Consider the following 27,464-nt stretch of genomic DNA (forward strand, 5'->3'; position numbering starts at 1 on the left):
GTATGTATGCTTATATCTAGGACATAGGAGAGCCTATCGAGGATCCCTGATGAACATTTGCTATCCATACTTACAGATATAGCCATGCTCATTTTTGCTGCGATGTGGCATACTGCACGGCGTGTCGGGCTGCGGCTATTTGCAGCTGGTGATTGCTCCATTAATTCCTAATGAAATTAATGGAGCAGTAGCCGTCTGTGAATAGTCTCGGTCCAGCGCAGCATGCCGCATTGCAGCAAAATGAGCATGGCTAAATCTGTACTACAGTTTTCTTGTGCCCTATCAGAAAGGTATGTGGTCATGTAAACGTGTTTGTTAAATGTCACACAATATATCATTTATCTACTCAATTATGACTGAAAGAAAATATCTGTAGCTACAATCTGCTATAATGTTCCATGTTGGAGCTTGTAGGGGTTTCGGCATTGGTGAAATACTGCTAGAAAAGAAGGGATAGGCAATAATTAATAGTGTAATAAGGGTGGGCACTGTTGATACTATCACTGTTTACTACAACATCATTGCCTGCTTTGCATTTATTGTCATTATAAATTTTGAAGAGTGGAGCGCATCTTACATGTTATCACACTGTGCTTGCTCCAGAACCAGGAGTTTGCAATACATCAATAGCATCTCCACCAGCCATAGAAGCGGTATAGCTCGACTGTAATGGGGTTGTTTTCATGTGGGCAAAGTTCAATGACTACGTGCTGATGGAATTGCCAGCCATGCAGCGTTGGATGGAAGCAAAAATATCTGTGTTTTCAGATGGATCTATTGCAACAAGTATAGGCTGCTGTAAGTGTGCCCCAATGATCATGACAGCTATCAAACTGAGCATATGAGGCCTTCCTGTGGGAAAAGCTATAGACGTTGAGGAGCAAATCTATGGCATAATCCAGTCTACGCAATGGCATTCTTCACTGTATTGATACATTTCCATTTTGCTGCTATAGTCTATGCATAGTGCTGTGATGATGACGATCAGCTCATTCTGCTATGTGATATGACTAATACAGGACTTGGACAATCCTGTCAGTGAAATGCAAAGAGGAATATTTCCTGAAACACATTCAAAATATGTGTTCATGTCTACTAGTAGCAGAAGCAATATTCAATCATCATTGTTACTGACACAACTTCTTGTTTTAATGACAAGTTTGAAAAAAACTTTAATAATTTATTGGAATATGATAACAAATAAATACAAAATATTAATTTCACACATTTTCAAGAAACTCTTTGGTAAGTGCAGTTACAGCAATGTCTAGTTATTTTAACTGGATACAGATTTTCATTAGCAAATCAAATAATAGTAACAGCTAAATTGTTATAGTTAGCTAGTGGCAATGTTTTTGCAAAGTTTACATCTGTAAAATTATATTTTTATAGTAAGGATCCCATGTGTTTCAGTTTACATTGGATCCACTGATTGCTTTCCAACTACAAGCCGTAAACTCACAATGTTGTTTCTTTAAATTTACACTTTACTTAATTGGAAAACTGATGTTCACAGGGGGTACAGAAAGAGGTTCCAGTATGTCTGAAATTATTTGGATTTTATACCTTGAAATTTTTGTTCACATAGATGCTCCAGTTTGTCTATTCAAAATTACAGAAACCTTGTTTTGTAGTCTTAGGTAGAATTAATGAACTAATGCAGGTTACTGTGCATTTCTGTAATTTTTTTTGAAAGGAAAATAAAAACGAAGTGTAAAAACATGAAGTGGCTAAATGAGCAACACCTACAGAGCCACAGTTTGCCTTCCCAGCAATATTGAGAGATGTTGATCCATTACAAGCCGGAGGAAATTCCAAAGTATGTTACCATGAAAGATGCTCAGCTCTTACTTGCATCTAACTTTATATTACAAAGATCATTTTTTTCACATCATGTACATGTCTGTAAAGGAATTGGATATAATTACCTATCACTTCCAAATCATCATTTCTGTAACATACTTTGTATAATATTGGCCATATTTGTATGTAATTTATATTGAATTTACATTATTAGCTGATTGGCACATTCAGCTATGTGGACATATTCATTTTTTTTTTAAACAAACTGTGTAATAATATTAATCATTCACAATAAAGTTAAAAAAAATTTGAACTTAAAACTTCCATCATTGTCGTTTTTGTAATCTTTTGTATGCTTCTAAATTAAGTGCTATAAAAATATCAAAAATAAAAAAAATTCAGAACATAATAATACAAGCACCTCTGAAATCATCTATGAATACATTTTAGTGCAAAGGAAAAACAGAGATTTTTTTATGTATAACTTGTTTTCAATTAATTTAAAAAAACATTCCAGTAATTTTTGAGGTTACATCTTACTAAAGACTGTCAAATATTTAAACATATAATAAAATTTTCTAAAATGTTAACATTTTATTATACTGTATAGTAAGATCAGTTCATTGCTTTTTCCTTGCTCGCTGCCTGCTCCAATTTAAAACCTTTGGTAAAAGGAATTTTAATATGAATTAAATAGATGTATATATGTATGTATGTATGTATGTATGACAAATAAGATCCAGTTGTACATTTTTGTGTTTTTCACCTCAGAAATGTATTAGAATATAATTCCCTTGCTATTGTTGAATTATATCAGATGGCTGACAGGTTGAAAGTTATGGAAGTAGCTATAGCTCAATTCCTAGGTCAAACATGACTGCAATCTAAGATCTAAATATATGGAAGTGAAATGAACATATGTACATGTTCGGTATTTAGAGTCTTCATATAATGCCACTAACAATGATAAGTGTCCTACAAATACAAGTCAGGTGATGGGCATGTAGGTTAATAATTTTACTGTTTTTATTTAGTAGTCCAAGTCAAGTGCATCTTGAGTATTCTATGTGTTCAGTGTATTAAAAAATAGCTATTCAGGGCAATTGCGCAACAGAGTTTAACTTGATCTTCCCAAAACCTTCCTTTGCCAGCTTGTTCAAGAGGTATAAAATATAAATAATAGACAGCTATATAATACATTAGGTAGACACGCAGAAACACCAATTTTTTAAACAGGCAAATAACGTTTGACCAATTCAATCAGTTCTATGGTGAGGGGGCTAATGACCAGCAGTCCTGGGTGTCACTGCTTGTCCCAGGAGAAGAGTCACTGCTGGGATCCATCACAGTCCATTCTCCTATGCTTTGTGGCTCAGGTTCAAAGATGCCCAATATATTTGCTTGGGAAGCTGCTCCAACTTTAGTTATACCCTGGTCTCCAAGGATGTCAATGAGAAAGTTGATATATCTCATGGCCAATCTCAGAGTTTCATTCTTGCTTAGCTTCTTGTCTGGTGGGTGTGTGGGAATGAGTTTCCTCAGCTCAGCAAAAGCACTATTAACATTCTGCTGCCTCCACCTCTCCCTGGTGTTGGTAAAGATCTTGCGTGTCATTTTCTCAGCAGACCGTCTACAAGGGATTACTACAAACAATAAAACTGTGTTTAGTATCATTGTTTAATCCTATGTAAAAAGGAAGAACAGCACAACAAAAAGTAAGCTTTAGAATAAACCCATACTGCTAGCTAAATGTTTAACATACAAGTATTATTTTACCATTTCAAACACAATTGCATCCAATTTAGGAGTGGATTATTTTGGTTAATGAAATTTCAGAGCTTTAAAAAACACACAAAAATATATCACAAATATTTTCCACACTTTTCAGATTATATGCAATACAACATACATTTGTGGTAATGTCATGGGTAGCTCAAACTGAAACATTTTTCATTATTCAGTAAAAGAAAATACACCACAGTTTTGTATTTTACAAGGGGTAAAATACAGCTGGCAAAAATTCCCAAGGAAATATAGAATTATTTTCATTACACTAGTTAATTGCCAATAAAGACATTGTTGAGTAATATAACATTTCATAGAATAAAAAAATCAAAGTGCACTAACATTACAGTGCATGACGCCAAATGAATTAATGTATGAGATATAATATATCACAGTAAATGTTTGTTCTGGTCTGGAAATCCAAAGGATATTGTACAACCGATCATTATGCCAAATACTGTATTATGCCTAATTTCAATAAAATCACACTTTAGTAAGAATTGAAAAAAAAAACCCCAACAGTATGTAATAAAAATATTTTTTTGTTTTGCTGGCATTTAATTTCAATAATACATTTTCTCTTGGGAAAAATTGCTTTGTATATATCAAGAAACAATAATATGAGCTTTGTAATGTCATACGATAATTATAATATAATCAATATCTTTTTATTATAAATCACATTTGTTATATGATTTTTAGTGCTGGAAAATGTTTTGCATTTAAAAATCAAAATGTCAGACCAAAAAGAACATAAAGGATCAAACTTCAAATGCAATTAAAATTACGAAATAATGACAAACAGATATAATAGATAAATACAGTTATATATGATCACGTAGTCTAGCAGGTTTACTGCTGCATCATTAATCTGTATTTGATACAAGTTTCATTTCTGTGCAGTATTGCATTTATATATAAAGCTATGATATTTAAAATGATAAGTACTGTATATTCAAATATAGGATGCATGGTATAAAGTTAAAGTTATAGCTAATGTATCTAGCAATTCCATTAAACACCAGTCATATGTTTTTGTAATACACTTACTGTTTTGGTGAAATCCTCAGTATGATCAGCTTTGTTGTGTATGTTCAGTTGAACATTATGCACCTTTACATATAGTATACACAGTTGTATCTAGGCAGTCCTGTCAGTGTCTGCCTAGTGTGTCAAGCACTGAATGTGAAAGGCTCAGCCACATTTATAGGAAGCCTGCCTCTTTGTCCAACGTGTGTCACTGCTGGTCCCAGAGATGCTTGTGTATTTTTTTTTTCGTCCTCCTGGGAGAGCAGCGATCCACACTGATCCCTCCCTAGCATCCCCCTGCACTGTACAGGTATAACAGCAGAATTGCAGGGCTGTTTTTGCCGGTTGATAGTGATAGAGAAATATTTTGGGGACATTCAATAGAACAGTTTTGAGCTAAGTAGTGTATTAGCATATTGTAGTTGCGCCCTTTCAACAATGGCTCATTATAGACCGAATCTGCATAGAGATGGTTAGGATTGTACAATTAATGTTTCCTGGTAGCACACTGTTTTTAACATGAGAAATTGTATGGGGAACATTTTTTGCGTAACATGAAAATAAGTCAAAACAATTACAAATATAAATATTAGCTTTTGAAAAAGTGAATCTTATACTGTACAATGATTGACCCTGATATTAGTGATGGGTTATTATTGCTATCCTTTAGAAATATATCATCATATTCTGCAATGTTATACAGACTATACGTTTGGGCACATAATCCATAACCAAGTAGAGTTTGCAATCTAGTGTACCTACCGCAAGCTCACACACCTATACATGTCAGGGACAATGACGTTAGCAACCAGTTACGTACCTGTATGTCTGAGGAGTGTGACAGAAAACTGGGGGAAAACTAGAATAAACATACATGAAAGGAATGACAATCACCACATGGATAGCTGCTTATTCAGAGAGTCATCCTAAAGCTTCAGTGCTGAATTGTGTTTTCCACATCATATTGCAGAGCTGCATTTTAATCATGTGGGTACAGTACGTACTATTCATAAATACGTACAGTAGCATTCTGTAAATCAGTTATTAAACTGTATTTGTTATAAAGACTATGAACTTGAATACTTCTATTTGAGGCATGAGATATCTTGAGGCATACTGTAAATGGTCTATTTTATTCATTTGTCTACCTATGTGTATATAATAATAATAATAATAATAATAATAATAATTTTATTTATAAAGCGCTCTTTCTCCAACAAGACTCGAGACTCTTTACAGACATTAAAAACAATGCACATAATACAGATGATTTAAGTAATACAGCAATAGATAAGCCACACAGACATAAAAGAAAACCTTAAGCACACAGAAAGCATAATGCATGATTGGTGTAGGCATTTTGAGTAATAACTTCCAAGGGTTGTGTATTACACCCTCACAAGGTACCAGGTGCAGCAGCCATCTTGGGCGCACAGTTTAGGATTACCCAGGGTGGAATAGTCTACCCCTGGAAGAGATGACACAAAATGGGGGTGATTTCAGAGTCCTAAAGTTCAGAGTAGGGTTCCATCAAAACCACCAGGTTTATGTATTTTTCATCCCATCCACAAGCGTACCAGATGAGGCAGCCATGTTGGGCGCAATTCAAAGGTTACACTGTATGTGGGGAGCCATACAAGGTCCCAGTGCATATATGGGAAACTATTACACTTGTGTAGTAGAATGATGTACCCTGTATGTAAGGCGCAGTGGCAGGGTGTGCAATCAGTGGAGCTAAACATTACAGGAAAAGCACACAGTGTGGTGGAAGAGAGAAAAAAAACCCACAACAACAGGGAGGAATAAACAATAGCAGAAAACCAGTGGCAGAAGGAAAATTGGGATAACATTATTTTAATAAGATCATAGTACACGTGGGTATGAGGATGTGGGGAGCACACCCAGAACCGATGGAGATGTCCCTGCTGAGCCTGGTCCTGGTGCTCTCCCCCCACAGTTCCCTGCTCATCTTGAGGGTTAGACTTGATGTTCTCAGCCGGAGAGGTGGTAAGCCTGATCCTGGAGATCTCATGGTAGAGGTGAAGAAAGGCCACATAATGATCCTATGTTTTGTGGTTGCAACACAGTCCTTCTGTGTTATTGTTGGTTTGTTTGCCTTCTGTTTAACACAGGTATAATACAGCCATTGATTTTAGCTGTCATTTTCTAATTAGCTACTTCATATACTAGGCACTGCAGCGTCCAAAAGGACTGGCGTCCTTACCTATACTGAATAAATAAGTCTACAAACACATGTTCATCCTGATTACAACCCCTCCCCCCAGTGGCGGATCCAGGGGGGGGGGGGGGGGGGCACGCGGGGCCGTGCCCCCCCCCCCCCCCCCCCCCCCTGTCATTTGTGGCAGCTCTTTTTTTTTTTTTTTTCTATTGGAGAGTAGCAGCCACAGCTCTGCTGCAATCTCCACCTGACAGAGCCGGCGGGCACTAGGGAAGTTGTCCTCGGAGGCTCGGCAGCTGCGTGCTGTTAATGTAGCAGGCTGAGTGCAGCGAAGTGCACCTAGCCTGCTGTGTGCGCAAACTCAATCCCGGAGCCGCGGTAGTCCCAGGAGGCCCGGCGGCTGCGTGCCGCCGCCATACTGTTAATGTAGCAGGCTGGGTGCAGCGGAGTGCACCTAGCCTGCTGAGTGCTCAAACTCTCTCCCGGACCCGCGGTAGTCCCAGGAGGATCGGCGGCTGCCTGCTGCCACAATACAGCGGGGTGCTGTTATGTGCCTGGACCCGCTGACTATCATGCTGGGTACTGCTGGGGAGCATTACTGGAGTCCGCGGGAGTGGGCTCTGTGCTGTGGGAGACCTATCCCAGGGAAGGTGAGTGAGTCAGTGAAGTGTGTGTGTTGTTTATGTGAATGTGTTATATCATGCATGATGATGACAGACTTTTTTTGTATTAAAAAATGTAAACTTTTTTTTTTTAAGTGTGCTCCTTTCCCTCCCCACTTATACTGTATGTGTGTCATAGGGGCCCACATTACACTTAGTCATATGTCACCCTCTCCCTATTGCCTACTGCCAGTCTCCCTGACACCCATTGCCAGTCATCCTCTCGCTGTCACCCACTGCCACTCTCCCTGTCACCCACTGCCAATCACCCTCTCCATCACCCTATCCCCCCACTGCATGTCACACTCTCCTTGTCACCCACTGCCAGTCACTCTCTCCACCACCCACTCTCTATCACCCACTGTCAGTCACTCTCCCAGTTACCCTCTCTCCCACTGTGTGTCACCCACTGCCAGTCACCCTCCACGTCACCAACTGCCTGTCACTCTCCATCAACCACTAGCTGACACGCACTGACTGTCACTCTACCTGTCACCTACTGTAAGTCACTCTTTCCCTGTCCTGTGAAACCACGCCCCTTGTAGTGGAGACATACCCCATGTAGTGGAGACATAAGCCACACGCAAATGTACTTGCCCCTTCCATGGTGCCCCCCCTGTCATTTTCTTCTGGATCTGCCCCTGCCTTCCCCACACAGCAACCCTCCACCTTCAGCAAAAGGTGGTAGTCAAATCTAACAAATGTAAAGTCAGTAAACCACACTCTATCACCTTAAGTTCTTTGCATAGTACAGTTATAGGGGTGGTCTTCAGTATGCCGGCTGTCGGGATCCCGGCGCACAGTATACCGGCGCCGGAATCCCGACAGCCGGCATACCGACACTTATTCTCCCTTGTGGGGGTCTCGACCCCCCTGGAGGGAGAATAAAATAGCGTGGCGTGCGTAGCGCGCCACCGTGCCCACGAGGGGCTCATTTGCGCTCGCCACACTGTCGGTATGCCGGCGGTCGGGCTCCTGGCGACGGTATGCTGGTCGCCGGGAGCCCGACCGCCGGCATACCATACTACACCCTAGTTATAGATCCACTTAGAACAGCTTTCTAAAGTTTTAACCATGCAATGTAAGTTGGAATAGTCTTCAATATTGTTTACCTAGTAATATTTCAGTAAAAGCAGTTGCAATAATTATTGTTTACCTGTTGATGAGAAGGGGAGAGGAGGAGTCAATATCCAATCGATAAGAGTTGAAGATGTAACTATTGACATTCAGGTATAACACAGCCATTGATTTTATCTGCCACTTTATAACTAGCCACTTCATATATTGGGCACTGCAGCGTCCATAAAATATATGATCTACCAGTGTGTTTGGCATCATGCTGATGGATGTCATGGTTAAGTTACTGTGAATTCTAAAGCGCAAGTAATTTATAGCACAGTACAGAGCAAGATCATTGCCACACTAGGTGTAAGGCACAGTACCAACATTTATTCTATGAAGCTATTTTATTCTTATAGTCTCAAATTAAGCATTTATGTCACAGTATGAGTGTCAACTGAATGTCAGCCCAATAGCAAATTACACTGAATTCTGGATATTTATTAGGCCAGGGTTCTTGGTAATATTGTACAGCCATCTTAAGTAAATGCAGGATGGTAAAAAGAAAAAAGTATTCTTCTCTAGAACGTCAACCTGCCCCCCTTCTTGTACTCAGACACAACTTAGTGATGTCTGAGAGTAAATCAATGGCACAGTAAAACAAATGATAATCAAAAAATTAAATGGAAGAGACTAGAACTCCAACCAGTAATCAATCACCTACAAGGGTACAATGGGAAACCCCCAGTGGGCCCAACTGCCGGTGAAGGGGGGGGGGGGGGAGCTCCCCCTCCTCCGGGGATCAGGTTCTAGACTGTACACTTTAATTATACAGTATACGTATGTTACCTTATACTGCACAGTACTATGGTGTATTTTGTACAGTGCATTGCTGATATTTGTCTGGTATATTATCATACATGCAATAGCAGTATTTCTGCAGCAGGGTACACTGGGATTCCACAGGGAATACATCGGGGTGTAGAGTTTGATCTTGATCCGAGGCACCAACAGGCTGAAGCTTTGACTGTTCCCAGGATGCATTGCACCGCCTCCTCTATAACCCCGCCTCCAGGCACTGGAGCTCAGTTTGTAAGTTGGTGCTGCAGTGCAGGTCACTAACAGGTGGGGCTGCGCTAGGCAGCCCTGAAAAGGGCTTTTTAAGAAGACTTCAAGGGCCACAGCACTATTTATGCCAGTCTGACATTCTGTGCTGCGGCTCCATCACCTCCCCAGCAGTGCTGCAGCGGAGGCGGTCAGAAAAAGACCAATTAAAAAAGACACAAAGATAAAAACTAATAAAATAGATAGTAATAATGCAAAAGTGCTTAACTTGAAGAAGAAGAAGAAGAAGAAGAGCATGGAACAAGTATCACCCAACGCGTTTTGTCCTGTTTTATTAGTTTTTGCCTTTGTGTCTATTTTAATTGGTCCTTTTCTGACCCCTAGAATGTTACCTTAGGACTAACCTAGAGGTTGTCCTTCTAATTTATTCACATCTTTTTAAGTGATTTTATCCTTGCTAACTGTTAGTGCTAGTGTTTTAATAAATGTGGATATATTTTTAGACAGTCTATTTATTTATATGTCACCAGCGGTCGCTTTAATTTACCCTATCCATTTTACCTGTTCTATTTCAGTAGCACACATACTAGTGCTGTCTTTATTTAGGGTATAGCTGACACTTTCCATACATTAAGGAGTGACATAGACTAGTTGCATTTAAGGCATCAATACGAACCAGTTCTATTTGTGGTAGTACTAGGTACCGCCCCTTGGCACTGTTAGCCTTCCTTGTATGTATGTATGCATGTATATATATATATATATATATATATATATTTATCAAGGGTACCAGACTATGGCCTAATTCAAGGTTGATTGCAAAACAACTTTTTCCTCTAATGAGCAAAACCATGTGCATTGCGGGGGGGGGGGGGGGGGGCAGAAATAACGTGCAGAAAGAGTTAGATTTCAGTGGGTTATATTGTCTCTGTGCAGGGTAAATACTGGCTGCTTTATTTTTACACTGCAATTTAGATTTCAGTTTGAACACACCCCACCCAAATCTAACTCTCTCTGCACATGTTATATCTGCCTCCCCTGCAGTGCACATGGTTTTTTCCATTAGAGTACAATGTTGTTTTGCAATCAACCTTGAAGAGAGGGACTGGCCACACATGGGCCTCTACCACTGCATTCCCCCAGAGGGCCCTTCATCCCCCAGTCTGACACTGCATGTCATTGAAGCCAAGGTAACCATAAATTCATTAATTTTGCAAATATATAGTGGGATATTTGCTCCTATGTACTCTACTTTGTAAACCGAGGGCAACCACTTAAAATATGTACTGAGAAATTGCATGCCTGCCAACAGCAGTCATTTTTTCATTAGGAATGATGTGTACATGGTATTCTTGAATTGAGGTTTGTTCTATAAAGTTACCTGTACTCGTCCTTTAAGCACAGGAAAGTATCAGAACAGAAGGATGTGAGAGTTTCTGGATACAATGGTTAACAAAGAGTCCCTTCATACCACTATAACGTACGTACAGTACATACACATTCCTAGGGATCTTTTGTAGGTGTGTTCTCTTTTTGAACATATGGATTTGACCGAATTGCATAGGTTCCTTTAAAACAGTAATAAAGGTATTTGCAAATTATAAGCTTAAAGATCCTGAACATCACATTCTATACGTTTATCTTAATTTTTGCCTGAAAAGTCATGCTAGAAAGTGGCTACCAGCCTAGCTCTTGAGGCCAATGTACGATATTAAATGCCAGTGTTTAAATAATAAATGGCTAGCAATTGTAGAAAACAATACATCTGGCTCAGCTAACTGCATTGAAGGCAGCAGTCTTATGATGAATAAGTTTATTTCTCAATGGAATGAGGATGAATTTAAAGCTTCCTCATAGGTGTGTGAGTAAAACAATGATATATGTCATGTCAGAAATGTTCCAAGATGAAGTATCTAAGATGTTGTTAAAATTAGCCTGCGCTTTGATTTAGGAACCACAACATGCCTGTCAGGGCCGGATCTTGCCCTTGTGGCGCCCCGGGCAAAAATGGGGGCGTGGCTTCATATGGGGGCGTGGTCAGTTACGCCCCCATTTGTGCCCCCTGTAGCGCAGCTGAAAAAAATAATAATAAATAAATAAAAGTATACTTACAATCCCCGCTCCTGATTCCAGACCTCCTCCTCCGCCGGCGCCGCTCTTCTCCTGGACTCGGATGGTTGTGTCTGTCCTCGGATCTATGGGAGAGACGTCATTACGTCTCTCCCATAGCACAGCATAGACACTAGAGGTCAATTATGACCCCTAGTGTCTCTGCCACTATGCTGTGCGGTGTGCGATGACGTCATCGCGCACCGCACAGCAAAGGTCCTCTTCATGAAGGGAAACTAGACGCTTCGTCTAGTTTCCCTTCATGGAGAGGACCTTTGCTGTGCGGTGCGCGATGACGTCATCGCGCACCGCACAGCACAGTCCTCTCCATGAAGGGAAACTAGACGCTTAGCGTCTGGTTCCCTTCAAAGCGGGGGACCAGCGGCGGGCACAGCGGGGGGCACAGTGGCGGATCTTGCCATGGTGCGGCGCCCTCCGGAGGGCGCCGGCGCCCTCCAGAAGGCGGCGCCCCGGGCAAAAGTGCTGCTTGCCCGTGGCAAGATCCGGTACTGATGCCTGAATATCTTCACAATATTATGGTGGCAAAAGTTGAGACTGGCTGAACAGGTGTAGGTATAACAGGTGCGGGAACAGAGTTAGCACCAGTAAACTGAGCTACTTGTAGCAAGTGACACCTGAAAGGAATGCAAGCAGGAATACCAGCCTTGCAGTAAGTGAATATGGTTACTTGTGTTCAGGGCTGTTTCTAGCCAATTTGGCTCCCAGTGCGAGATTTAAAAATGCGCCCCCCATGACATAAAAAAATTGCCCCCCCCCCCCCACACACACACACGCATACCTAGATGGAAAAAAAAAACTTGTGTGCGCCCCCGGCGAGGGGGCGTGGCCTCATCTGAATGGGTGGGGCCTCATTTAAATGGGCATGGCCTCGTCTGAAAAGACTACCTCACAATCCAGTTTTTGACCCTGCTCCAACAGATCACGACCACCACAGGAAAAAAAAAATCTATCATATTAAGCCCCACACAGTAATGCCCCCTGCACCATATTATGCCACACACCGCAATGCCCTTGATACATTAAATCCCCACACTACGGCAGGCAAGAGTCCCCATTTCACACATTACGGCAGGTGTCCCCAATTTACACATTGAGGGAGAGAGAGAGAATACTTACAGAGTCGATTACCGCTCTTCGGCCCGCCTCACCAGTCGCTCCTCGCGCCAGCCTTTCCCTCTTCCTAACTTGGATCCCCCTCTGTACTCCGCTCGGGGGAGCGGAGTTTCGCAGAGTGACAGGGTTGTGTCGTGACGTAACAACGCAACCGCGTCATTCCGTGAAACTCCGCCCCCCGAGCGGGTTACTCGGGGAGAAAAAGGAGGGGGAAGCAGGGAGCCACAGTTAGTGCCGCGGCGGGCGCCCAGTGCGGTTGCACTGCTCGCCTGCCCCAAGAAACGGCCCTGCTTGTCTTTCTTCTTTTCCATCTATTTTACAGGTCCATTATGGCTGAAATAGGTAACATAACATCAACATGTCCATGGCCTGAGTAATCTGTCAGTGTACCATGTCACCGAGGATTCTGCCTCGGAATTTGGCTGAAGAATACCTGTGCAGTGCCACTAGCTATTGGCATTGGCAAACCTGAGGCAACCAGTCTCCTAACTTTATCTGGGGCCTATGTAAGCAAGTGATTTACTTTGCAGCAAGGAATCCACAGTTTAGGGTTCCCCAGCAGAGGCGTAACTAGGGTAGGGCGAGCAGGGCGCGTGCCCTGGGTGCCGTGGTGGACACAGCTGAGGGGGGCGCCCGCACCACCATCCAGAGCATCGATCCCGCCCACGCACCGACAGCTGCCACCGCCTGACCACCCGCCCACAGCCGCTGTCCACAGCCGCCGCCACTGCCTGCACCTGACACACACATTTTCGTCGCCGAGCAAGTCCCACTGTGGTGCTCGGCGGCATTACTGCAGCAGCAGCTCCTAGCCTCTCTCCTTGCTAGGGCTGCTGCCAGGAGCGTGGCTGCGATGCCAGCGTCACGCTCCCTGAGCTTCTGTCTGCAGCCAGCCCTCACCATTGCTGCCGGCTCAGTCCCTGCTGAAGCTGAGAGGTGAGGAGGGGGGGGGAACACTAGACACACAAAGAGACAACCCTCCCCCCCTATTCTATGCCTCTCTTTATGTATAGTATACCCCCCCTCCCGCTATTCTATGCCTCTCTTTGTGGTTAGTATACCCCCCCACCTTCCTCCCTATTCTATGCCTCTCTTTATGAGAGGCATAGACTAGGGGGAAGGGGGGTATACTATACACAAAGAGAGGCATAGAATAGGGGGGTATACACAAAGAGAGGCATAGAATGGGGGGGTATACACAAAGCAGAGGCGAGTTGCCCCCGCTACTATAGATCTGCACCATCCGTCAGCTTCGTTGTGGGTGGCTGGTTGTACAGCCCAGCCCACCCGTCGTCATAGTCACACCGCGCGCTCTCCCTCCCTTCCTTCCTTCCTGCCCACCCTGCGCTACCGCTGTTCTCTTGGCTCCCGCCCGCAGCCCCGGCGACAGAGGGGGCAGCTGCAAAGTGGACAAGAGTATAGTTCCCCGAGGGACAGAGGGGCCCCGTGGATCAGGAAATTAAAAAAACGGGTCCGCACCAATCTCCACTACCCCGCTGCTCCTCCTCCCTTACCATGTCACTTGGTCCGGGGACGGTCCCTCCCTGTGGTGATGCTGTGTTGCGCCGGCGCTTCTCGCTGTCTTCAACCGCAGCTGCCACCATGGAGAAGCACTTAGCCAGCTCAGCAGTAATGCCATTGGCTAGCCTCCCGCCGACGCCAGACACAACAAATGTCTATGTGACAGACAGTCTGTGGGGGCATACAAGCAGCAGCATCCGCACGCAGCCCCCCTGTCCATACACACACAGAGACAGGCTGTGGTGAGTTCCTCCTTTTGACTCACTCTGTGTGGTATAATGTGAATTTTGTCTCATTCTGTGTGCTTTAATGTGAATTTTGGCTCATTTTGTGTGCTATAATGTGAATTTTGGCTCATTCTGTGTGCTATAATGTGAATTTCGGCTCATACTGTGTGCTATAATGTGAATTTCGGCTCATTCTGTGTGCTATAATGTGAATTTCGGCTCATTCTGTGTGCTATAATGTGAATTTCGGCTCATACTGTGTGGCGTAATGTGAAAGGTCTAGTACTAGATAGTATAAGGGCAGGGCTGGTGCTAGGGTGTTCGGCGCCCCCCTGCAAACTATAAATTTGCGCCCTCCCATATTCCACAAAGGGTTAGCGCACGCCTTTGGCGTGTGCCAGGAAAAGGGGTGTGGTCTCACAAGTAAGGGGCACAGCCACACAATAGTACCCCCATTTAAAATTACGCCACACAGTAGCACAATCTTATTCATCTTATACGTAATGCCCCACCCATAGTAGTATCGTTCTAATATGTAATGGACCCCAGTAGTAGTAGCATCCTTATACACAATGCCCCCCCAGTAGTAGTAGCATCCTTATACACAATACCCCTCCCAGTAGTGGTAGCATCCTTATACACAATGCCCTCCCAGTAGTAGTATCGTCCTTATACGTAGTGCACCCCCAGTCATAGAAGCATCCTTATACATAATGCCCCCCCAGTAGTAGTAGCGTCCTTATACGTAGTGCACCCCCAGTAGTAGAAGCGTCCTTATACGCAATTCCCCCCTTGTAGTAGTCTCGTCCTTATACGTAATGCCACCCCCGTAGTAGTAACGTTCTTATACGTAGTGCACCCCCAGTAGTAGAAGCATCCTTATACGTTATTCCTCCCTAGTAGTAGTATCGTCCTTATACGTAGTGCACCCCCAGTCGTAGAAGCATCCTTATACATAATGCCCCCCCAGTAGTAGTAGCGTCCTTATACGTAGTGCACCCCCAGTAGTAGAAGCGTCTTTATACGCAATTCCCCCCTAGTAGTAGTATCGTCCTTATACGTAATGCCCCCCCCCCCGTAGTAGTAACGTTCTTATACGTAGTGCACCCCCAGTAGAAGAAGCGTCCTTATACGTAATTCCACCATAGTAGTAGTAGCGTCCTTATACGTAATGCCCCCCCACAGTAGTAGTAGCATTGTTATGCGTAATGCCGCCCCCAGTAATAGTAGCGTCCTTATACGTAGTGGCACCCCAGTAGTAGCGTCGTTATACGTAATGCCCCCCCTGTAGTAGTAGCGTCCTTACATGTAATGCCCCTCCCCAGCAGTAGCGTCCATAACGCGCAGGCACACAGACATACCTCACACACACACACAATTCACACACATATATATATATATATATATATATATATATACACACACACACACCATACACACACACACACGTCCCCACCATACACACATACATACATTTCTCTCTCACCCTCCACTTACCTAAGTCTGGCTGGCCGTCACTGCAATTACTCTGCCTCTCTCTGTACAGCAGCCTGGTCCATGTAGCTCCGCCCCTTTCCCCCCTTTAGCTCTGCCCCCTCCTCTGAGCCGTACACAGCCGCTGTCGCACAGGGGAGGAGACTTTTCATGCTGCCGCCGCCGCTGCCTGTCATACAGCGACAGGTACAGCAGCTGGCAGCAGGGGGGACAGGACGGCGCAGCAGCAGGGAAGGGATGCAGAGAGGGGGAGCGCCTCTCCGTCCCAGCGCCTCCCTGCACTGCATCCCTTCGCTGAGCGGGTAGCGCTGGGCCTGTATAAGGGGTAGTATAAGGATAGTATAAGGTCTAGTATTAGTATAACCAGTACTAGATAGTATAAGGGGTCCTACTACACTGAAGGACACGCACCCTTTTGAGTGGCCACGCCCCCATAATTACACCCTTCACTTTTCCATACCCCCACTTCAAAACTTCCACTTCGACCACTTCATCTACATCTATACATACACACCCTGACATCTTTATACACAGTGACACCCATTTGTGCAGGAGATGATGATGGTAAGGTGCATGTGGAATTAAAAAGAATGTTCCCAGTATGACATGAAACAGCTGGCGTGTCATGTTAGCACATCCTATTTTCAGTGTCCCACGCCCCCTTCTGGCATGTGGCCATGGCTATTTTTCTCAGAGTGCGCCAGTGGCGTGAGCACGTACTTTCCTTTGGTTTTTTTTGGTTTTTTTTGTTTGTTTGTTTTTTTTTTGGGGGGGCGCCATTATTGAACTTGCCCTGGGCTCCAAATACCCTACTTACGCCTCTGTTCCCCAGGTTAACAGGTAGATATTAAAGGAAAACAGGACGATCAAAAATGGAATATCAGACAATAAGTAAAGCACAAGTGGCAATGTAAACAGGCACAATGCTGTGCACTAAGCACACTTGATCCTAGAACCCTAAGTGCAGCAGTACACAGATGAAAGAACAGCAGCGGTACAGTATAGACTGCACTGCTAGTAGCCCTAGAGCTCCGCTTTCTGTGTATGCGGAGAGGTTTCGGATCATAATGCATTGAAGCAGAAGCTACTAAGATGATGAGTTACACTTTGACATACATGTATTATTTAGAGTGAACTTATTATTGTAAATTAATATTTTAAATACCCGTATTTGCCGGCGTATAAGACGACTGGGCGTATAAGACGACCCCCAACATTTCCACTCAAAATATAGAGTTTGTTATATACTCGCCGTATAAGACTACCCCTTTCCACACACCAAATAAAATGTAAAAGAACATCAGATTTGTGACATACTGTATATTATGACCTGATAAGAGATTTGGATAGGGAGTATTTATCAAGGTATGCATAAGAAGGGGGGAGGGGACGAGGAGAAAGTTGTAAAATGTATAAAAGTATACCCCTGTGTGCATTTAGTGTTACCGGTTTCACATGAGTGCCATTAGTATTAGTATTAGTGCCATTACAGTACCTGTCATTGTCACCATTGTACGGCCACAACGCGACTGCAGCGCCTCCGGCAGTCCCTGCAGCTCCCTGTAATTGGCACTAGTGACCCGCCGCGGCCGCACTGGATATCGCGCGATACTGGATGGTGAGTAGAATGAGGTGGGCGGGCATCGGGAGGCCACTATGGGCACCGGGCGAGTATCGGAAGGCCACTATGGCAGCTATGTCTATCCCAACTGAAGTGCACCCGGCGTATAAGACGACCCCCCCACTTGGAGGCATGTTTTTCAGGGCAAAAAAGTAGTCTTATACGCCAGCAAATACTGTATATATATATATATATATATATATATATATATGTCCAATAACTATCTTATATAATAAAAGGCTAATGCTGCTCCTCACCTCTATGGGGGGATTCAAGTGTTGCACGCCGACGGCCACTAAATGGTGTTGCTCTGTTAGAGTGCACACAGAGGTGCCAATGACATTACTGTTATGTTGTCCCATCATTTTGATGGGCTGGTAGCTAGAATATAATAATACGTTCTGTAGTTGATTCCAACTATTTCTTACAATTAAGTTTTTTCTATATGTTTCTTGCCATTTTCTTCCTATTGAGAGAGCATAGGCATAAAGTAGGCAACCCTTATGGGTCTGATTCAGAGTTGTATGCAAGAGATCCACCCTAACTCAGTTACAGTTGTTGGCCTGTTACGCTAATTCAGTTGCTAGTGAAGATGTGACTGAGATGCGTACAACTTGCCTACTTTTGGAAAAGCATTTCATGGTGATTGTGTAAGTAAACATTCATGGAGAGTTGGCAAGTATGATGCCCAGTGAGAAAAATCACAAGATTCGTAAAATCAGGGCTAATTCAAGGTACAGTTCAAGCAGTGCAGCCGTATGAGGCACTGAGACTTAGGGGGTCAACACTATGGGTCAGTTCAATTAGTAGTGAGGGGGGAGAGTTGGAGTGGCGCAGAAACACCAGCAATGGGAGTAGAACTAGCCCTCCTCGTTGCCCAATCTCACCCCTATGGGGCTGCAAACAAATATTCAAGAGTCCGGCAGTACCGTAAGTGAAGCATACAGATGTGTCCTCATACATCTTGCCTTAATATGCCACGCAGCAGGAGATGCCTGGAGTGAGTGAGCTGACTGGTCCCGTGCAGCTCCATCAGTGTTGGGTATCTTTTTTGGCGAAAATGCATCTTATTCACATCGCTATGTAAAAGGACGCACAAGTAGACTCTTTCTTGGTAAAACACTGTAGTGTAACATTTCTTATGCAGATACAGCCACGGTTTCACGCAGAATATAGGCATGCCACAAAAGCTGCTTAGAAATCATATTCGCATTGTTTTGCAAAGACGCATGTTAATGGTAAAAGTTACATGAAAAGACACTTGGCACTACCAAGTCACAGCACGACATGGGGGGTCATTCCAGATTTTAGCAGCATTGCACGCACTAGGCCGCCGCCCTCTGGGAGTGTATCTTAGCTTAGCAGAATTGCGAACGAAAGATTAGCAGAATTGCGAAAAGAAAATTCTTAGCATTTTCTGAGTAGCTCCAGACCTACTCCTACACTGCGATCAGCTCAGCCCATTTCGTTCCTGGTTTGACATCACAAACACGCCCTGCGTTCGGCCAGCCACTCCCCCGTTTCTCCAGACACTCCCACGTTTTATCCTGGCACGCCTGCGTTTTTCCGCACACTCCCTGAAAACGGTCAGTTTCCGGCCAGAAATACCCACTTCCTGTCAATCACACTCCGATCACTTCAACGATGAAAATTCTTAGTTCGGACGTGAGTAAATCTACTAAGTTTTGTGCTAAAATACTTAGCGCATGCGCACTGCGTACCATGCGCATGCGCATTTTAACCTTAATCGCTCAGTTGCGAAAATCGGCAACGAGCGAACAACTCGGAATGACCCCCATAGAGTGATTAGAAGAACTGTTTAACGTGCAGGGAGGCTAGAAGTAAGTGGACACATCTATATATAACTGCACTTACAGTATTTGTGGGCACAACATAGTTGAGCCTTTTTGAATTGAGCCCTTTGATTTATTTGAACCCAGAGGTGGCTCTAGGCACCCAGCAGTGGGGTCATACAAACATATTGTCTGGCAGCCACCGCTAATAAAATTCTGCGGTGGTGGGCCAGGCAAAGTATTTGTGTCCATACTACACAATGTGACGCTGCTGTCACCATCAATATCATCCAGAGATACAATGCAGAGGAGACAGCAGTGGAGGAGGACAGCTAAGGTAAGTTGAGGGGTTTAGAGAGACACTGTGTGAGTATATGGGAAAGGGGCACCGCTGGGGCAATATGTGGTACTACTGGGGGCATATGGTGCACTGACGGATGGAGCATATAGGGAGCTCAAAAAATGATCACACGGTGTGCTATTAAAATCCAGGACTGGTCCTGCGTAAGTTGCACGCAACTTTGTTTAACCACATATACTGTATGTCTCAAGGAGCATCTGTAACTGTAAAGGAACAGTTTAAAACATTTTTTAGGGCAGTCCCATCTATCTTGATATTTTTATGGGTTAGTTTTGTATTTGTAAAATGATCAGATATAACAGAAGCCTATATGTCTATATAAAACCTGATCCATGCTTGCTCTCCAAATGCGTGCAACTCCTACAGTATATGGCTTTATATTTATGTCCAGTACCATGCAGTATGGCTTTTGATGAGATATGCATGAGGGACTTCCCTATTCAATTAGAGGGCAGGTTCAGGGACATTGTATTTCTGTGCTCTTTACCAAACTATAGGCCTTTGCTTATGCCCCAGAGGCCACCTGCTCTGAGTAGAGTGGAGGCCTCAGGGACTTCTGATAGGGAGTGGGGATATACTGTAGGTCCTTGGATTGAAGGTACTGGTATCGCCGATCCCCCTTTCACCTTTGGGCCTGTAATGTATACACCAAAATTATTTCCACTGAGCAGGTTTAAAAACTAATCCAAATGTATGTATATTAATAGAATAGCTAGACTATTGAATAATATGAAATCTGTCTCCACAAGGAATACAGCATCACAAACATTTAATGAAAATAATATAAATACAGCATATACATCATAAGATGTATACACACTTAATGACATTGGCCCGATTTACAACATATCGACCAGATCGTTCAGAGAGTACCCGAGATTACGCGCTCCTGTGGGTCGTTATCTTCCGGTTGGCATGCTACATGACCGAAGTTATCTTGTACGGTGCCGATCCTACATCGCATCATCACATCCTGTATCATGCAAGTGTGTGTGCACTGCACGATGTAGGGTCCCGTTGGTTGTCGGAACGGCTCGGTATACATTGTTCTAGTGTGTACCCAGCCAGAGAATAATTTAATTTATAAGAACTGGGATGATAATGCACAATATTACTTAATATATACAGTGACATATAGGTGCAAATTGAAGACTCTTGAAATGTATATTAACAAAAAATGGCTATAAAAGTATTTACTCCCTATACAGTATATAGTAACAAATTGACTATAAAATTCATTACCTTTAGCAATTCTTTCATTTCATTTCCTCACAGACAGAATTCAATACAGCACAATTCAGTTCAGGGTGATACAGATGGAGTTCATGCCAATAGAGTTGTACAGTAAAATTGGCACCATTTGGATGATTAATATCCGGTGATGTGTGCAGTCAAACATCTCACTGAATTGAAATCACCCCTTAATATCTCAAGGTACTGTCAAGTCAATCAAAAAGAAATGGAGAGAAAATTGCACAACTGTGAATTTGTCTGCAACCAACCATCTTACATAACCTAACCGTCAGAAGCCGCTGACAACTCTGACAGACCTATGATTTTCAGGGAGAAGTATACAAAAAGTAACTATAATCAGGTGCTAAAAGGTTTTTCCCAAGCAGCTGTTAAATATGGGGATAGCCAGTGCTAGAATCTTGTCTTGTGGACTCATTATACATTAATACTCACAAAAACCAGATGGATTGAATAAAAACATATGTTTAATAAAACTTAAAATATATATATATATATATATATATATATATACTGTGTGTGTGTGTGTATATATATATATATATATATATATATAATTTTTTCCATAATTGTTTTGATTTTACTTGATATTAGAGTATTCACACACCCCACCCCCCTTGGCTTTTTACCTATTTTATTACATTACAACCTGTAATTTCATTATTATTTTTTGTATCTGAATTTTATGTGATGGATCTGCACAAAATAGTCTAAGTTGGTGAAGTAAAATGAGAAAAATGTATATAAAAAATAATTTCTATAAATATAAATGTGAAAATTCTGGTGCAACCAATTACTTTCAGAAGTCACATAATTAGTGAAATGAAGTCCACCTGTGTGCAATCTAAGTGTCACATGATCTGTCAGTATAAACACACCTTTTCTGAAAAGCCCCAGAGGCTACAACACCACTAAGCAAGAGGCATCACACCATGAAGACCAAGGAGCTCTCCAAACAAGTCAGGGACAAAGTTGTTGAGAAGTACAAGTCAGGGTTGGGTTATAAAAAATCATCCAAATCTTTGATGATTCCCCGGAGCACCATCAAATCTATCATCTTCAAATGGAAAGAACATGGTACCTCAACAAACCTGCCGAGAGAGTGCAGGCCACCAAAACTCACAGACCGGGCAAGTAGGGCATTAATCAGAGAGGCAGCACAGACACCAAAGGTAACCCTGAAGGAGCTGCAGAGTTCCACAGCAGAGACTGGTGTGTCTGCGCATGTGACCACAATAAGCCGTACACTCCATAGAGCTAGGCTTTATGGAAGAGTGGCCAGAAAAAAGCCATTACCTAGTGTTAAAAATAAATAGGCACGTTTTGAGTTTGTCAAAAGGCATGTGGACTACTCCCCAAATGTATGGAGGAAGGTGCTTTGGTCAGATGAGACTAAAATAGAATTTTTCAGCCACCAAGGAAAATGCTATGTCTGGCGCAAACCCAACACATGCCATCTCCCCAAGAACACCATCCCCACAGTGAAACATGGTGGTGGCAGCATCATGATGTGGGGATGTTTTTCAGCAGCAGGGACTGGGAAACTGTTTCGAGTCCAGGGAAAGATGGATTGTACTAAATACAGGGATGTTCTTGAGCAAAACCTGTTTCAGTCTGCCTGTGATTTGAGACTGGGACGGAGGTTCACCTTCCAGCAGAACAATGACCCGAAGCATATGCTATTGCAACACTCGAGTGGTTTAAGGGGAAACATTTAAACGTATTGGAATGGCCTAGTCAAAGCCCAGATCTCAATCCAATTGAGAATCTGTGGTCAGACTTGAAGATTGCTGTACACAAGCAGAAACCATCCAACATGAAGGAGCTGGAGCAGTTTTGGCTTGAGGAATGGGCAAAAATCCCAGTGGCAAGATGTGGCAAGCTCATAGAGACTTATCCAAAGCAACTTGCAGCTGTAATTGCCGCAAAAGGTGGCTCTACAAAGTACTGACTTTAGGGGGGTGAATAGTTATGCATGCTGAAGTTTTCTACTATTTTGTCCTATATGTTGTTTGCTTCACAATAGAAAAACCCAAAACATCTTCAAAGTTGTAGCCATGTTCTGTGAATGAAATGATGCAAACCTTCAAACAATCATTTTAATTAGAGATGTGCACCGGAAATTTTTCGGGTTTTGTGTTTTGGTTTTGGATTGGGTTCCGCGGCCGTGTTTTGGATTCGGACGCGTTTTGGCAAAACCTCCCTGAAAATTTTTTGTCGGATTCGGGTGTGTTTTGGATTCGGGTGTTTTTTTTTCAAAAACCCCTCAAAAACAGCTTAAATCATAGAATTTTGGGGTAATTTTGATCCTATAGTATTATTAACCTCAATAACCAGAATTTCCACTCATTTCCAGTCTATTCTGAACACCTCACACCTCACAATATTATTTTTAGTCCTAAAATTTGCACCAAGGTCGCTGGATGACTAAGCTAAGCAACCCAAGAGAGCGGCACAAACACCTGGCACATCTAGGAACGGCACTGCAGTGTCAGACAGGATGGCACTTAAAAAAATTGGCCCCAAACAGCACATGATGCAAAGAAAAGAGAAAAAGGTGCACTGTGGTCGCTGGATGGCTAAGCTAAGCGACACAAACACCTCAATATCACAGGAATTATTTGTTCTAATCAATGGTATTATTGGTCCAAATCAATGGAAGAAAATGACAAAATCACAGGAATTATTCGTTCTAATCAATGGTATTATTGGTCCAAATCACTGGAAGAAAATGACAAAATCACTGGAATCATTTGGCAAGATCACTGTAATTAATAATTAATTATAAATCACTGATATTAATTGGTAAAATCTCGCTATCGCCTGCCTAGTGAAGTGGAATCTAGATGGGATTTTGTACCGGGTACACAATAACTTCATCAATTGTCTAAATCCCAATGCACTAATGGCGGAAAACGGACGCACGTCTAACAGCGCACTGATTATACTGAGAACTGATTATACTGAGCACTGATTTTACTGAACACTGATGATACTACGGAGAACTGACACTGAGCAGCGAGAACAGCACTGGACTATTGTACTGTAGTATACTGGTCACCACAATGCTGCACTGTACTACTATATACTGCTCACAACAATGCAGCACAGATATGGATACTTGAAGTGACACGGAGCTGCAAGATACAGCAATGCCCTGCTGTACTGTACAACTATATACTGTTGGTCACCAAAATGCTGCACTGTACTGCTATATATACACTGCTCACAAAAATGCAGCACAGATATGGAATGGATACTTGCAGTGACACAGAGCTGCAAGATACAGCAATGGCCTACTGTACTGTACAACTATATACTGTTGGTCACCAAAATGCTGCACTGTACTACTATATATACTGCTCACAAAAATGCAGCACAGATATGAAATGGATACTTGCAGTGACACAGAGCTGCAAGATACAGCAATGGCCTACTGTACTGTACAACTATATACTGTTGGTCACCAAAATGCAACACACTGAGCACAGATATTTGCAGCACACTGAGCACAGATATGGAGCTTTTCAGGCAGAGAACGTAGCCACATCCTCTCCGTTCAATCTCCAATGCACAAGTGAAAATGGCGGCGACGCGCAGCTCTTTATATAGAATATGAATCTCGCGAGAATCCGACAGCGGGATGATGACGTTCGGCCTCGTTCGGGTTAACCGAGCAAGGTGGGAAGATCCGAGGCTGCCTCGGAACCGTGTAAAATAGGTGAAGTTCGGGGGGGGGGGGGGGGGGGCGGGGGGTTCGGATCTCGACGAACCGAACCCGCTCATCTCTAATTTTAATACCAGGTTGTGAGGCAACAACACATGAAAAATGCAAAGGGAGGTGAATACTTTAGCAAGGCACTGTATGTATATGTATATGTATATATATATATATATATATATATATATATAGAGTCAAAATATATTATCACAGCCTCAAGCATACAAATGCACTTAATATCCCATTATATGAGGTAATGTTAGTTGGTGCTGCCTGGTCTCATTTAGGACTACCACTGTTTCAGTTACAAAGTGAGATAGTTCTTTTAGTGGGAAAGACAAAGTCCAGTAACAATAAATATTTACTATATCCGTTTAGAAGTTAACGGGTTCTTTTAGCAAAGATGCTCTATGCCCAGAAATGGATCCTCCTTAAATTAACAGTGAATTTAAGCTGGATTGTCCAAATTTTACAAACAGGCACCAATAGTGAAACTCCGTAATCGTTGAGGGATATAGAGACTGAGAGTGCCAGAGAACCAGGCACCACCAACTAATATTATCGCATACAACTGGATATTTAGTGCATTTCTATGCTTGAGGCTGTGACTAAATAAATATACAGTATGTTATATATATATATATATATATATATATATAACAAAACAAAAAATCAACCCTAATATCTTGCGCTATACCTCTAGTCTCAAACCAACAAGAAATACCCTCTGTCAGATAAGGTATTAAAAGTAGATTACAAATAGAAATGGATTCTCGTGGGAGCCAATATGCCTTTTGTATGACAATAATTAAAAGTTTTTATTGTACAGAAACAAACGATATTTATCCTAAGCGTTCGTTATTGACACAACCTTCTAAAAATTCATATAAAACAATATTACAATCTTATACATAAATTACAGTTGGATGTGAGGATTTTACAGCCAGGTGATCACAGTCAGAACTCGAAATGGATGTATCTCCAACCAGATGTTTGTGATAAGGACTTTGTTAACCAGACGTTGCAAAACCCAACGCGTTTCGTCCGTTAGGACTTCATCAGGGGTTTGGAATCTGGATAGTTACAAATGGAAATATATAAATCATATAGTCTTCATTAATAAGACATATTATTATCCAGGTAAGTATTCCATTGAAATCTATTGTGGATTAACATACATACCAGTTCTTATAGTAGGAGTGATTACCATTGATTAGAAAGGTTTAGAATATCCAATGATTACATCCAATCACATATTCAATTCGATAAATATAATATCTGAAACATTATCGTTATAATAATCAATAAACATTATCCTTATACAAATGATAAAAGGAAGAGGGAGGGAGAGTCAAAAAAAGAGAAAAGGGAGGGAAAGTCGAAAGAATATTATGAATGTCAATATAAATCAAATAGCTCCGTATTTATCCACATAATCAACATCAATTCAGCTGATGGAAATGATACAAAGGGCAGGGTCTACAAGTATCAGAAACTACCAATAGTTATAGAACACTCCAATTAAAGTCCACATAAAACTTCAAATTCACAATATACACACAATTATATCCACATTACAGCTCATTGTACAATACATACCTAGATAGACTTTAAAAAAAATATATATAAATTTGGTTGAAATTAGATGATGTTACGTTCCCTAAAAGGGATAAAGATAAAATAGTTTTTTGTCACTCAAATGATTGTTAATAGGAAATGTTCCTGTAACATCCTGTTTACCATTAAAATAACATAGATGCTACCAACAAATCAGAGAAGATATAACAACAACTTCCTCAATTGATTATAAGAAACCATGCTGATGTCAGTATTTAATGTAAGGTATTTAAGGTGATTCAAATAGAAGAACTTTTTTATCCCAAACTAATTAATAAATGATGTCTTTAATCTAACATGCAATGGGGAGTGGTATATTCAATCAATCATTAGAGAGCCAATTAAGTTCACAGCTGTAATTTATAACCAGCAAGAATAACTTTTTAACATCTGAAATACTAATCTTAACATCATATGGTATTTAATATTTGCACTAAATTAGTCTGGTTCTTACCTATTTTCAATCAAGAATGGTGGAACCTTATAGTCTACCTCTGTTTATACATGTCACCAGAGAACTTAGGAAAATTTCAAATCCTGAACGAAACTATTCCCTGTGGACAAGTAAATCTAAATCAGTATATTACAATCATACTAAAATTAAGTAGTTACTCTTAAATTAAGGAATCCATTCATCTAATAAATTTTCAAAAAGACCATCCAATAACTAAGTTCCAAATATACAATTATAGTACTCAAACTTACTTTTTACAGGAACAAGTGCAACCTCACTGAATCCCAACTACAGAATGAGAGGCAATATAAGGACATCCCTTTATAGCTCCCTTGATATTACATCACTTCCTGCTGGCTGATTAATTAATTTAGTATTAGTTAGTGATGTGTTAAGACCTCATAGTACTATGTGGAATGCCATTCTTACTGGTTACCTAACAGATCCCCTAAATGATGTCTTTAATCTAACATGCAATGGGGAGTGGTATATTCAATCAATCATTAGAGAGCCAATTAAGTTCACAGCTGTAATTTATAACCAGCAAGAAGAACTATTTAACATCTGAAATACTTATAT

General features: G+C 42.0%; 1 protein-coding gene across 3 annotated transcripts; it reads right to left on the reverse strand.

Annotated features, from left to right (window-relative positions):
- Nucleotides 1-1,567: 1,567 nt before the first annotated feature.
- Nucleotides 1,568-27,170, reverse strand: TAL2 (TAL bHLH transcription factor 2). 3 transcript variants are annotated; one of them, XM_063920399.1, is made up of 3 exons: nucleotides 27,137-27,170; nucleotides 26,886-26,985; nucleotides 1,568-3,446 (listed from the first exon to the last, which is right to left on the reverse strand). In XM_063920399.1, exon 3 carries the CDS (start codon nucleotides 3,415-3,417, stop codon nucleotides 3,070-3,072), a length of 348 nt encoding a protein of 115 aa, XP_063776469.1. In that variant the 5' UTR covers nucleotides 3,418-3,446; nucleotides 26,886-26,985; nucleotides 27,137-27,170; the 3' UTR covers nucleotides 1,568-3,069. The 3 variants fall into 3 exon arrangements, with proteins under 3 accessions (XP_063776469.1, XP_063776459.1, XP_063776451.1); XM_063920389.1 differs by lacking the exons at nucleotides 26,886-26,985; nucleotides 27,137-27,170 and adding exons at nucleotides 21,085-21,279; nucleotides 25,735-25,846; XM_063920381.1 differs by lacking the exons at nucleotides 26,886-26,985; nucleotides 27,137-27,170 and adding an exon at nucleotides 4,639-4,851.
- Between the last annotated feature and the right edge of the window lie 294 nt (nucleotides 27,171-27,464).

Source organism: Pseudophryne corroboree, chromosome 1, assembly GCF_028390025.1.
Source record: "Pseudophryne corroboree isolate aPseCor3 chromosome 1, aPseCor3.hap2, whole genome shotgun sequence".
Lineage (NCBI taxonomy): Eukaryota > Metazoa > Chordata > Amphibia > Anura > Myobatrachidae > Pseudophryne > Pseudophryne corroboree.

Excerpts from the sequence above, each read along its gene's own strand:
- TAL2 (XM_063920399.1), bottom strand. The coding sequence starts at position 3,417 with ATGACACGCAAGATCTTTACCAACACCAGGGAGAGGTGGAGGCAGCAG.